General features: G+C 46.8%; 1 protein-coding gene and 1 non-coding gene across 12 annotated transcripts in view; both read left to right on the forward strand.

Moving 5' to 3' along the window:
- MYCBP2 (MYC binding protein 2) overlaps positions 1-14,675 on the forward strand; it is a 339,358-nt gene that overhangs the window by 216,653 nt on the left and 108,030 nt on the right. For all 11 annotated transcript variants that reach the window (XM_088459230.1, XM_088459176.1, XM_088459189.1 and 8 more), the window contains 3 exons: positions 1,307-1,451; positions 7,875-8,087; positions 9,192-9,247. In XM_088459230.1, coding sequence (XP_088315356.1) covers positions 1,307-1,451; positions 7,875-8,087; positions 9,192-9,247 — 414 coding nt within the window. The remainder of the gene's footprint in view (positions 1-1,306; positions 1,452-7,874; positions 8,088-9,191; positions 9,248-14,675) is intronic.
- LOC148538242 (U5 spliceosomal RNA) lies at positions 3,545-3,659 on the forward strand. The gene has a single exon (XR_015872966.1). It is a non-coding gene; the product is annotated as a U5 spliceosomal RNA (small nuclear RNA).

Consider the following 14,675-nt stretch of genomic DNA (forward strand, 5'->3'; position numbering starts at 1 on the left):
ATACCTTGTTAAAAAAAAAAACCCACATCCCTTGAACGAGGGGTGTGTAGAGTGGAGTATGTTGTTTTTTGTTTTTTTTATAGAATACATTATTCTGTGTTTTGTCTATATTTCAATATTTCAATATTCAATATTTTCTTTACAGGCGGACTACTAATGCCATCCAGCCCTTAATGTCCAAGCATGCTTCCACTTGTGGTTCTACTAGTGCCATCATGCCGGGGCAGGGAATTGTAGGCCGTCTGTAAAGAACAGTATTGTTAACTATATAATTACCATTTCCCCGACACATACCACTCATGGTTGTGGGGAAGAGCTCTATGGCTGGTTGTTCCTGGGGAAAGGGGACCCCATTTCCTTTGACTTTTCGAGGAATTCCAGTCCTGGGCTGGCCAGTTTGGGGCTAGTTAACATTGTGGCAGGGGGACCCCACACTGTGTCTCACTGCTATACCTTTATAGCCCCAGCTGGTTCTTGGAAAATAGGGGGAACCCCACTCCATTCCTCTAACACCCCCGTCCCCCCTTATTTTGCAATACCAGCTCAGGATGAGAGGTTCAAGGCTGGGTATGGGGGGGGATGCATTTTTGTGTAAGTTTAACTATTTATGGTCATATAGACATTCATAATATAGGCATGTCTATATTATGACTGTAGACATTTTGACCCTTTCAATATTTTGATGTCAACCTTATGATTTGTCTATATTTTATATTTTGACATTTTGACCCTGTCCACATTTCAACCTGTCTATATATTTTTTGTCTGTATTATGTCCATGGCTAATTTAGATTCCTGTCAACATTTTGACTGTCTTCCTATTGAATTTCGACATGTAGTCTGTCAACCTTTTGGTTGCTTACATATTGTGCCTTTCGACATTATCGTGTCTATATTTTTGAATGTCTAAATAATATATGGAATTTCTAGAAACCGTTGTATACTATTTTTCTGTTCCATCTGCTAACAATCATAGGGGTTGTGTGCTCTTTCCTTTGTTTGAAAATTGTCATTTTCAGACACTACTGATATTAAACCACAGAATACTTTGAGGGCTGTCATATTGTGAGAGGATTGCCATTAGGCATACGATCAAGATGAAAATTATTATGATAAGTGCTTTGCTACAAAATGGTGATCTCTGCAAGCAGGCTTATAACTTTCTAGAAATTTGCTTGGTTTGCCGCTTTTATCTCAATATGTTACTGTAGACATAGGGTTGTTTGCCTTTACATAGTATATTATGTATGATGATCATTGAAAACACCACTAAACAGCATATGTTTATTAAAACTGTTCATATCAGGTGGCTTCAACCAGACTCCTATGCTGATCCACAGAAGACTTCATTAATTCTTAATAAGGACGATATCAGATGTGGCTGGCCCACTACTATAACTGTACAAACAAAGGATCAATATGGGGATGTTGTTCATGTACCCAATATGAAGGTATGTTGAGCCCACAAATCTTTGTTATAACCAATGATAATGCTGCCTCTTTCTCCTTCATCCACTAGGGGACACTGGAGTTCAAGACAGTGGGGTATAGACGGTGGTAGAGCAGAGCCTGGCACTTTAAATAATTCTGAAGTGTGACTGGCTCCTCCCCCTCTATGCCCCATCAGCCCCAGTTTTTAGAATGTGCCCGAGAGAGCCGGTCACATAGGGCTGAGCTCCAGCCCACTCTTAGTATTTTTTCTTTTATTTTCCTTTATTTTAATTTCTAGCTTTCACAAAGCATTGAGGACAGGCTGACAGAGTACTGCGTCTGTCAGCCTGCTACATGGAGGCATCAGGTGACCCGCCACCACTAAAAAAAGAGTGCGTGTCGGAGTCCCAGGCACCCTGGCAGTAGCTCAGGGAGGACACGCCACAGCTTAATATAGAGGCTGTGTCCGTGCTTCCGAATGCCTAGCCGCAGCCCTGATGCCAGCAGTGGTAAGTATAGCTCTGTTCCCCTTATGGGAAACGGAGTTTAATCTGCGGCCCCTACGCCCCCTCTCAGGCTCATGTGGTATATACTGTAGTATATCCCCTCCTGGAATCCTGTAACGCCGCTAGCGTTATTACAAGGGGCGGAGCTACCGCGCATAGAGCGCGGATACCAGTACAGGGAGACTGTTCAGACAGTCTGTAACGTTGCTGCCTAGCAGCATGCCTGATCCCTGCACGATGAGCGCTGTCTTACTTTATAGAGCCTGACAGCGCTCTGTTTGCTGCTCTCACGAGAGCCGAATCCTCCCTCTGCTCTATCCCCACGAGGAGGGAGCCTGCCGCGCCCCGCTACTCCCATAAGGGAGTCTACATAGCGCACCAATTGGCGGGGCTTAGGGCTGTTCCCTGCCGCGCTGGTGCTTGTAGAAGCGCTGGCTTCTGCACACAGCCGCCGGGGAGCGAGGCTGTTATTCACAGCGCTCTCGGCTGCGGGTTGCGGCGCCGGTGCTTGTATGAAGATTGCATCGGCGCTGTCTATTTCATTCCCTCTCCCCCACTCGCATTATGCCTACAATAAATTGTTTGCGCCCCGCCCGCTTATTATAGTAGGGGCAGAGTCTACTCCATGCTGGCGTGCACAGATGCCGCCATACTCCAGGAGTATTATTAGCATATGCACCTGCCTTAAAAGGAGCCGGGGCTTATTGCCAGCATCTCCTGCATCCTCACTCTGGAGTTGTGTGGGGGGTGCAACCCTTAACAGGGTTGTGGGTTTTATTCCCAGTATGGCCATAGCTGTTTGGAGTTTGTATGTTCTCCCTGTGCTTGCATATGGCCTCTACCGTCTTTTTCTTTACTTAAACCTACAGCACCTGGTCTTATTAGGTTTAACGGCACAACTGTGGAGTTTGTACTTTAACCTGCAGTCCTTATAGAGATCTGGCTCTGCCTCATCTCTGTTATATTGCAAGTAGTTCCCCTACGGAACTGGGCAGTGTACTGGTTTAATATTATATTAAAAAAAAAAGGACCCGCCGCCACTATTATAGAGTGAGTGTCCGGTTCCCAGGCACCCTAAAGCACGGGGAGGAACATGCCACAGCCTAATATAGAGGTTGTGTCCATGCCACTTTGCCTACCACATATCTATCAGCGCCTAAGGACACACGCCCGATCTCGTCTGATCTTGGATGCTAAGCAGCGCCAGGCCTGGTTAGTACTTGGATGGGAGACCGCCTGGGTATACCAGGTGCGACAGGCTTATTACATTGAACTTCTGGGGCAAATATGCTTGATGTGTAACAGAATAATGCAGTGTGTTTCTTGCATCTATAGCTGCCAGAGATCACTCTGCCTAAATAGTCGGGGCCACTGTTCTGACTGCTGCCAGAAATTACGGTTATTGCATATCTTTAACCCAAGGTTAGCACAAGGGTGCGTCCCATCCCCAGGCTTATGCCTCACATTGGCTCGCCTTAAGAATGAGCCGTACTCTTCTCATGCACATATGTGGCTGCACATATGTTAAATCTCAACAGCCTTCGGTGCTTACCTTAGAAGGTATGCATCTGTGCATCTATAGGGATTTATATCTTATTTATTCCCTTATACTGTGGTTTCTCTTCAGATCGAATAAATCTTTCGCCTTTTACTAAAGATTTCCGTGGAGAGGAACAATCATGAGTTTCATGTAATTTTTTGATGCTCGGCAGCTGCTGGGCTGCACACACAAGAAGTAACGTATGGCCGTTGTAGTGGTTGGCATTGCTGTCTCACATCACTGAGGTCATCTTTTGATTTCCATCATCTGGAGCCAGAAGGGCACACCTGATAAGGCGAGTACACCGGTAACGGAAGAGTCCCAGGATCGCAATCAGTCTGGGATAGTACGTTGCTAACATTTCCTGCCCCAACACCGTAGCAGAATGACGGCCACGCGCGGCACATGAGTAGTCTCCCTGTGTGGAGGTAGGCCACATGTATGTATATACTTGTATTTTGTACTAAACCCTGCGTTTAGACCTGGGGCTCAGTTCCTACTAACTATTGCCCATGTTATATTTTTCAAATTATATCGCCACCTACTAATCTTGTATGTAGGTACGCGTAGGCATGTAGGGATTTATGTATGTGTTATGTATATATATATATATATGTGTGTGTGTGTATACAGATGTATGTGTGTGTGTATATATATATATATATATATATATATATATATATTGCTTCTTATCCTTACCATTAAAGCAGGGGTAGGATATGTTCTTATCAGTTTTATGTCTGATACCTAGCATATTTAAAGAGGATGCTGCGATGTGAGGCTGGACTCTCCTGATCTGGTAGTTTGTTCTATAACTCCGCTTTATACCATCTCTCCCTAGGGATTGGGTGGTGTGTGTATATTATGTATATAATTATGGATATGTGTAGGTATTCCTATACTTCCACATTCATTAAGATGCATCTTATTCCACGTCTGGAAAGCTGCCAGGGTTTACCAGAAGCTGTCGCTTATATCCATACATATTATATGGTGGCTCTATAGATTAGAGACATGTTCTGCAGCTTACATAGGATAGTCAGAGACTCCTACGGCATTGCTTTTAGTATGGACTCTATACATGTCCTGGGGCCTTCCTGTATGTCCACACATGTATAATAAGGATATGTACTTACACCCGCCTCGGGTTATAGTCCTGTTTCCGTTAGTCTATATCTACAGTGTCCACTTCAGGGGACCTCTTAATTACAACTACACTCTAGGGCGCACTTAGTAACAAACTTGTAAGACACTAGGAATGCAATGTGTGTATATATAGATATAGCATGCTGATCTCCTGGTGCGGGATATGTGTATGTGTGTATATGTATATATATATATGTAATGTAGCGTGCGGATCTCCTGGTGCAGGAGTTTGACAAGTGACTTACTATGTCGGTACTAACTCTTCCTTTCAGAGAGTTTGCCTTTTCATGCAGCTATGTTTATATGTGTGAATGTGTATATATACTGATATATTCCCGTTCCTTGTATGAATTTTCCTTATAATTGGAGAAATCTGTTTTTGCCCCTGACTGGCGTTATCACTACAGATATATCTCTTCTTTACTTGGGATAATTAACGCATTCTATGTCTATGTACAGGTACCTTTCTCGGTATCGATTCTGGTACCTTATATTATTGTCTTGTCACATATCTCACTACAATAGGTATCTGTAGGTCCCTTGGGTACATTTCCTATCAGTACATAGAGAATCCAGGATCTATTCCATCCTCATGGCTTATTTAGTTAATTTACATGAGGCCTAGGGCCACCCGCCGATATAGGCAGGGTCTGGCCTGGGTTGTATCAGATTGTGGGCGTAATACACAATTCACCATTATAAGTGTTAATGTAAGGATACACTAGCAGACCGTTCTTGGGGTATGTGTAATCTCTATATGGATACATATCCCTAATGGAACAGGCTCAGGTATAGCGTCCTGTTGTACGACCTTCTTGTCTCCATTAACAATTTGCTAGTTTCTACAGTATTTTCTTCTGCAGCATCTCCAGACTGAAGTCCGTGCTATAGAGCATTGATCTTTGCCCACTGAGGCTACTCTCTGTACCTGACGTGGTGGTTTGCTGTGAGATGAATAAGGTCAGTGACATCCTACATAGCGTCCAGAGGGCTTCTGGTCGCTCACAGGTAAGAAGGCTTACCCCACTAATGCCTCGGCAGATGCTTTCTTTTTCATTCATCCTGACATAGCTGCTGTTCTCTCTTATGCACCCTAGTTGCTGTCCTAGCAGCCTTCCGCTCTTTTAAATCAGTTGGCTGTACACTTTAGAGCTTTCCTGGTGTGTGGGTGCATAATTGCAACATTGAGATTTGTGACCCTATTCTACTGGAATCTGTTGGGGTTATGGACTGAAGTACATCTATGGGCTAATGCACATCTTTACTATAAAGTGTGACAGTCTCTATGTTCCATACAGGGGGCCTGGTTTGTTTCCTGTTCAGTATCTGTTGATAATTCAGCACACTGACAGGTACCTCAATGGTAACTTCATAGTTGTCCTAGTGCTTTAGCCTTGCGGATGGGATACTTCCCTATATTGGTAGCTCTCCCTGGGTGGAGGTGGCATCCGTGCTCTTTTTCTGCTAAGGGTATCCTGGGTGTTTTCATACTATGTTCAGGCCAGTTGTTGGTACTGATTACACTCTACCATCATGTAGGAAGTTGTCTGCTGTTTGACAGGATGGGTGGTACTGCCGTCTGACCCACTGGAAGGAATTGTAGTCTCAATCCTCTCGTATCCGCCTCTGCCTCATGCCCAGTGGGATCTCCACTCGTTGACAACTTCTATGGTCTAAACCTTCCACTGGTTACCAACCCTTTAGTTGTTGGACCTCGAGAATGGTTCAGGGCGACTGTTAGGTCGTGATTCTTGCCTCCTTGTTTGCTTTGTTAGGAGTCTGTGGATAGGTCCAGCTCTGTCTCTGTATATTGGTCTCATTATACTTTTATCTATATGATGTCCCGCAGTGCTGGGATTCTGCTGTCTGAGACTGTTGCAGCTTCCTGTAGTTGTCGCTAATACGGTTTTCTTGAGTTTTGTTCTCATGTTACTGCCATTCTATGGATTCTAGTTGGGGTTTTCTGCTCCCAACGGTCTTGCTTGGTCTGTTTTTGGCTGAGCTTACGGTGTTCTGATGCTTTTCATCTGCGGGTACTCTCTCTAGCCGTATTCCATTGAATTTACGCTGTAAGTTGTGGAATGTCTGTGACTGTTCAGCAAGGAGCTCTGATTGTCTCCTGGCTCTACGACATGCCTCCAGTCTTGGGCTGTCCCTGTTTCGGTTGGCCGGAAGGTCGGCAAGTACTCCGCGCTTCCCACCCGGGAGGTTGGCTTTGGGACGTCCCCACTGTCTTGAACTCCAGTGTCCCCTAGTGGATGAAGGAGAAAACAGGATTTTGGTACTTACCGATAAATCCCTTTCTCCGATTCCACAGGGGACACTGGACGCCCGCCCAGCGCTGCGTTCCTGCCGTTTTGTTGGGTCCTTATCTAGTTGTGTGACTGCATGTGTTCCCTGCAGAGGGTTCCTCTGTTCTTCTTCAGTCGGTATTGTTCCGTTCTGTGGTCTTCTCCTTCTCCTCATTTTCCTATTGTCTACCGTCTCCTCTCGGGCTCAGTTCTTAAACTGGGGCTGATGGGGCATAGAGGGGGAGGAGCCAGTCACACTTCAGAATTATTTAAAGTGCCAGGCTCTGCTCTACCACCGTCTATACCCCACTGTCTTGAACTCCAGTGTCCCCTGTGGAATCGGAGAAAGGGATTTATCGGTAAGTACCAAAATCCTGTTTTTTCCCTTCACACATTTTAGTTCTATTTATATCACATTGAAACAAGAGAAGGGTCCATACAAAGATTAATGGATATGTGAGCATTAGCTGACAAGTATATAATATTTAAATATAAAGCTTCTATTGTCTAAATGTCATGAATATTTGACGGAGTTGTGTTAATAATAATGTTAGATTTGCTTTTCAAATTTGAATACAGTAGACTAAAATGTTCTAAATACTTAACGTTAAAGTTAATGTCAGATCTTTACATTCATATGGTCTACAGGGACACACTGATGTCCAAAAACAAGTACGGAAATATTAGATGCAGAGTGCTCTTTTTGAAAACAATATAATTAGTGTACAGTGTAGCCTGAACGTTAAGGTCCCCTTGAAAACTAACTCTCATTTCTCTTCTAATAAGCTATAATTGAGATACTGCTGTATGCCCAAACACACTGAATACTTGTACTGACAAACCAGCAGCACCACCTAACAGACACAAACAATTTCTTTGCGATTTCCTACACCTCTTGTACTATATGCAATTTCACCATAATCTCCATAGGGTAAATGTATTTTACTGGTCTTATTATAGGTGGAAGTGAAAGCTGTACCTGTATCCCAAAAAAAGACTTCCATGCAGCAGGAGCAGCTGAAAAAACTTCCCCGAATACCAGGCAGCCCGTCGTCCACTGCGTCTGAGGGCTCTGATATGACCTTTGGTGGTCTTCCTTCACCTAAACTTGAGGCTTCCTACGAACCAATGATTGTGAAGGAAGCCCGTTACATTGCTATCACAATGATGAAGGTGAGGGTGTGCAAAATATACTATGCATGTTATGTATAGGTGTATGTATATATACATATAAAATGTACATTGGTTATCAGTGTACAAAACCACATGATTGTAGGTAATAACTTAGGTAAATTTGAAATTAGAATTTTAGTTGGCTGATCCATCTTTATAAAGAAGCCACTATGGCAGGGCTGGGCAATTAGCGGCCTTCCAGCTGCTGTTGAAGTTCGCATCCCAGCATGCCCTGCAACAGTTTTAGCATAGCTAGGATGTGTAGATCTAACACAGTGGGCGGGGGGGTGAACTTATATAGGGGCGTTCCTGGTGCGGAGGATTTGCTGTTATACAGGGTTTTTTATTTTATGTTGGAAGACTTAGGGGGGCATCCACTAGACTATCTACTCCCTGTCCAATCTCTAGATTTTCCCTTGATATTTTATCTTTCAGTCTGAACGATTTGCACACGATTTGCAAACTATCTTTAATAGATCAAGTGACGTTGACCTGCATGTTCAGTCGACTAACGAGACGATCAAACGACCAGCGGGAGCGCGCATCGTTGATCGTTAACGACCAAACACTGCACGATTTATAAACAATTTTTAAACGATTGAACGATAACTACGTCGTTATCGTTCAATCGCCTGCTAAAATCGTGTAGTGGATGCCCCCCTTAAAGGAGGGTATCCACTATCCGACAGTGAAAAGACTGAACGATAACGATATCGTTATCATTCAGTCGTTCACTACACTGAAGGGTGCCCACACTGAACGATATGTCATTCAGTGCAGGCACAATCAATCATCTGCAAACATGCTGAACCTGACGATATCGTCAGGTTGACCAGCATGTTTGAACGATGATAGATGTCTAAAAGACCAAATTTTCAAACGATGTTCGAACTATTTTATCGTTCAATCGTCTAGTGGATACCCCCCTTAAGGAAGCATGTTTTCCTCTCTATTGACTGTCTATCACACTGCTTTGACTGCTTGATGATAGTTCTGTTTCTTTTAGATCAGTGCAGTGAACTATTTCAAAATACTGAAACTTGTCAAAAATGTGCATCTTGTTTTCCACATTTGAATTGAAACACTTTTTTGTTTTCTTCACAGGCATATGAAAGTTACTCATTTGAAGAACTTCGATATGCTTCACCAATGCCTAAAAGGTAAGTATCTCTAGCAAAGCCATAAAGTGCTTTGCCACATACAACTTTCTCATATGTAGTGGCATTCATAATGCTTCGTTTGTTTTACCTTAGTACCGTGCCGCTGAAATCTCTCTCTCTGTGAAACCTGTGCATTCTGCATTAGCAGTGGAGATGTGGAATTCCAGGTTTTCACATTTACACAGACCCAGCTGGAATAATCACTGGAGCACAGGAAGGGTTTAAAACTCCCGCACACCTGATGCTCCTTGCTCCTGATGCTGGACAAACTGGGCAGGCCATAGGCTGGGGGTGGTGGTTAGCATTAGGGTGCCAGGACCTGGAGGGTCCACAGACAGTAGCACAAGGAGTGCAGAGAAATTTACTTTGATGTTGTTTGCTTATTTTCTGTGTGTCCAGGCCTGTGCTCACTTATGCTTAAAGTGCAGTGTCTGCTACCATTAAAAAGACACTGGTTTACCAAGTACCTGCCTGTCTGGAGTCCTCATTTCAAGAACCCCTTGATACAATATATATTTATAATATTTATCTTTCATCAAGGCTGGGGGACACTGGACCATGGGGTTGTAGATGGGACTGCAGGAGCAGGCACTTAAAGTAAAACTAAACTGTAGGTTTAAACCCTAAGCTCATCCCCTCTGCAACCCCAGCATGCCAGTGTATTTTAAGTGCCTGTGGAGTTGGGCACATTTTGGTGGGGCTGGTCTGCAGCCCTTTGTAGCTGTTTTAGGTTCTGTTTAATTTATAACCTTTATTTTATAATTAGGTTCTGTGCGCTGCTTATAGAAGCACAGCGACCGTGGGGCGCTGGCTCAGGTTACCAGACTGTAGCCGGGGAGGGGGTGCACTGACCGGCGGCACCCTCCATTGCATTCCGTTCTTTTTAGAGAACGTCTGGTCCCGATAGAGGTTGCCGGGCGTCCGGCGACTTCTGGATAGCGGACACCGTCTTTCCGGGTTTGTAAGGTAAAAGGCAGTATGCTCATATGTAGTGGCATTCGTCATGCTTCGTTTGTTTCCCCACAGAGGGGAGTGGAGTAACACTTAAGGAAGGAGAGTATACACACAGAACAGTGGGGGAAAGTCTCTCAATGCTGGCCTCCCCGACTGCATAACTGCATCCACCTGTTCAGCCCTGTTTGCTGCGTAGGATGCTGGAGCAGCCATCCTACAGCTCTCATCTGCCTCTGCAGGCTGGGAATACACACAGGCGTAGTTTTTCCTTAAGCTACTCTCCTCTGCAGCTGCTAGCCTCTCCAGGAAGGCTAAGTATGTGTATTTCATTATTGTCTTAGTGTTTGATTCTGCAGTTTCTCAGTGACCTGTGTTTTGCCTGTATCCGCTGCAAATAGCGGGACCGAATGGGGACTATGATGGACAATCTTGAGCCTGTCAAAGCAAAGAACGCTACTATGGCGTTGTTTTTTTTACTTGTGCCCAGTATAATGTTAAATTACCGTGTGTACAGTTGGATTCTGGGGTGCTGGGGCAGACTGTCGGGCTGGGCCTAGTTGCGTGCAGGTTTTGGGAGGCGCCGCGTCTGCCCCGGCAGAGCTGGCTTGGGCACAGGCTCTGGGTTGGTCGGTCTCCGACTCGGTGAAGCTCGTGGCACTTCAGCAGGAGGAACAGGTACGGGGGGCTGCTGCGCCTTTTTCTTCTATACGGGGTACCGTGTCGCCTGCTTCTGGTGGTGCGGTTCCCCAGCCCGGGCCAGATCCGCCCTGGCTTCATACCATGGAGCGTATAGCTTCGGGATTTGAGAAAGTTTCATCTTATCTGGAACGGTTCTTCGAAGATCCTAGGCTGCGCGAGGTGCATAAGCATTTTCCTTCTTCCAAAGGTCTGTTAGAAGGAGGAAGAGGAGGGTGAACTTCTTGATCATGTGGTCCTCCCAGAGGATGAGGTTCTAAAGTCTTCCTTTGGTCAAGGTGTGGAAGATCTCATCACTGCGGTACAGCAGTCTCTGGACTGCTTGGATCTGGATACCCAAGCGCAGGCGATGGGGCCGTTCAAGCCTCTTACAAGAGGATTGTTACTTTTCCCTTCTTTGGATTTCGACAAGGAGGCCTGGAAGGTGCTGGATAAGAAGTTCTCTATTCCTCGCGAGTTTGTGTTCCTTTATCTTCTTCCGGCGGACCATGTGACCATGTCGGAGCAACCTCCAAAAGTTTGATGCTGTGTGGCACGTTTAGCTAAGCACGTTGCTCTTCCTGTTCAGGACTTGGAATCCTTTAAGGATCCGCTGTATCAGGAATTGGAAGGTTGTCTTGAGTTAATTTTTTATTGGCTCAGGGGTCGTTATTCGCCTTTTGCTGGGGGTTTTGTGGGTAGGCTCTACCATGGATATCTTGGCCTACAAGTTTGTTACAGGATTTCAGAGTGATTAGTCCAGAGATGCATTACTGGACTTGGCTGAACAGCTTTGAGGTGCAGCTGAATATGTGGGTGAGGCCGTCCAGGTCTTTAACATCGGCAGTCTCGGAGGGCGATTCGGCTCCGCACTTGGGACACGGGCAGAGAATCCAAGCTTTCTTTGGAATCGCTTCCTTTTGGTGGAGGTGTTCTCTTCGGGCCCGAGTTAGATGGCATTATTGCCTAAGCTACTGGGGGAAAAGCACTATTCTTCCTGTGGCTGCCCTGATACAGCGGGGTCCACGTTTTCAATCTATTTGCTCTTCCTTTTGAGGTGAAGCGTTCAGTAGAGGTCATTCTGCCCAAGGCCGCTTTTTTCCTAGCAGGGGTCACTCCTAGAGGCAGATTTTCTGGTGCCAACAGGGTCTCGGGAGCCAAGGCTTCAGAGAAGTACCACCCAGTCCGGTCGCAGGTCATGGGGCACTTGCTCCAGTTCAAGGACCTGCGGGTGGAGTCGTCCTCAGACGCCTGGGTGCTGGGCATCCTTTCCAGAGGTTAAATTATCGATCTTCAAAGTCCGCCGCCACAGCATGTTTTTTTACCATTGCTCATCCTCCGAGTCCAGAGAAGAGGGTGACCTTGAACCAGCCTGTCGCTTCTCTCCTCTTGAAAGTGGTTATTGCTCCGATTCAGGTGTTGGAACAACTTATTCCTTGTTCGGAAACCGAACTGCTCCTTCAGGCCGATCCTGAATCTTCGTGCCTTGAACACCATAATTTTGGGATGGAATAGCTCAGATCGATGATCCACGGCATGGAGGCCAACGAGTATTTGGCCTCTCTAGACGTCAGATGGTTATGGCGAGCTTACTGCGCAAGGAATGTATTACAATCATACCTTATTTAGATGATCTTCTTGTGAAGGCCAAGTCCGCTTCCCAGTTGCGAGTACATCTGGACCGCACGGTATAGGCACATCAGGATCAGAGCTGGATCCTGTTCCTCGGGAAGTCTCACCTAATACCTTGAGAGCACCTGCTGTTCCTGGGGTGATCTTCAACACCACTCTACAGTGGGTTTACCTGCCAGTGTCCAAAGCCCGGTCACTCCAGGATTTGGTCACGATGGTGCTGTTGGTGCCTCGTCCATCCATCTTCCTGTGCATGAAGCTGCTGTGCACGATGGTCTCCACCTTCAAGACCATTCACTACGGAAGGTTACACTCCCGGATATGCCAGTGGGACATCCTCCGGAATGGGACGTGGTGCACAGAGGGCCTGATTCAGAGCCGCTCGTAAGTGGCCGCTCGTTCGCTCTGAGCGATGGTCGCACAACTGCGCATGCGTATGGGTCGTAATGCGCATGCGCAAACCATTCATTGCGGTCGGAAATCGTGCGCTCGCAAAACAGTACCGTTTGTGAGTGGTAACATGGGAAGGTGCTTGAAAACGTGGGAGTGGAGATCCGAACGCAGGCGTGCCTAACGGTGAAACGGGCGTTTAATGGGAGTGCATAATTAGTAAAGGAGCGTCATCGACCACGTCACTTGGTTGTCTTTTAGCCTGAACTGCTCGCAGCGATAGTGGTAAGGAAAACCTACCACAAGCACTGCGAGCAATTCAGATGCCTTTCGATGTACCCGATTAATCTAATAAATACCGGAGATGACATATGATGCGAACGGCAAAGGGGCGTCTTTACAAAATAGCAAGCGCATTTTTCGTTCGCTCGCTCAGACCTAGAGGCGTCAACAAACCGCAAAGAGCGAGCGCTCAATTTAAATAGCCGGCCCCTTTTTTGGAACGACCGTCCGCAAATAGCGTCTGGCTCTGAATCAGGCTCAGAGTCCCTTTCGTCTCAGTTCCTCATTCTATCCGCAAGTCTAATTTCTCCTTCATCCACTAGGGGACACTGGAGTTCAAGACAGTGGGGTATAGACTGTGGTAGAGTAGAGCCTGGCACTTTAAATAATTTAGAAGTGTGACTGGCTCCTCCCCCTCTATGCCCCATCAGCCCCAGTTTTTAGAATGTGCCCGAGAGAGCCGGTCGCACATCAGGCTGTCTCCAGCCTTTCTCATATAATTTTAATTTTTTTTTTTTTTATTTAACAAGATGAGGACAGGCAGGCTGCTTACTGTGGCAGTCTGCCTGCTACGTGGGAGCCGCCGGGAGGGCACCACACGGCTACTGCAGTCTGTGTCCGGTGACCCTGAGGGGGGACTTTAAACAGAGTCATCGGACTCCATGAGGACCCGCTACAACTGAAACCGGTTCGTGTCCGGGTTTCCTCATTTGCCCCCCAGCCCAGCAACCCGGCCGCAGCAGTCCGTAAGTATATCCCACTACTCCTGACTAGCTGGAGTGGTGGGCCAAAACGCTGGGCTCAGGGACAGCGCACACTGCATGGCTGTCACACACTGCTCCTTCCCCCTGCCAGTGAAAGTGGTAGTGTCGGAGCTGCTGACTGACTTATTCCTAGCCATCCCCCTCCTATTAACGAGGGGATGGAGTCGGGCTTGTGCTCTAAGCCCTCATCTGAGAGCAGCGCGGTCTGCCGGTCCGTTAGCGCTGCTGCGCTGACATACTCTGCATTAGTCCCCCCGGGAAGGGACCTCAGAGGTACCTGGGAGGGCATCCTGCCTCGTCTAGAGCGGGCAGCAGCAGCCCCCCCCCCATTATTAAAATGGCGGCCGCACTCGGGGCAAAGCCACGCCCCCTTCGCGGCCCTAATTGCGGGCGCACAACAGCCCAAACAGCGGGGCAGCCAGGTGTGAGTAAGACAGACGCCGCACCGCTGCTCACTAAATAGTGCAGCACAGGCGAGGTCCTGCCATCTGGTGTAATGGCCGGCTTCAGGAGGCCAGACGCGTCCCTCAGAGGCAGTTGCAGCGCTGACAAGCAGCGCGATCCTTGGTAAGGAGTACCCGCGTAAAGAGGCTTCCCTTATTGAGCGGCCCAGCCTTATAAAGGTATCTGCTGATGACTCCCGCACCCCGCTCAGAAGGGCCGGGAGGAAGGTTGTCTTCCCTACATTACGCCCAGCCCACTCTTTCCTAGTAAGTGGGCAGAGGCGAGCC

Source organism: Taudactylus pleione, unplaced genomic scaffold (assembly GCF_031769625.1).
Source record: "Taudactylus pleione unplaced genomic scaffold, aTauple2 ptg000041l, whole genome shotgun sequence".
Lineage (NCBI taxonomy): Eukaryota > Metazoa > Chordata > Amphibia > Anura > Myobatrachidae > Taudactylus > Taudactylus pleione.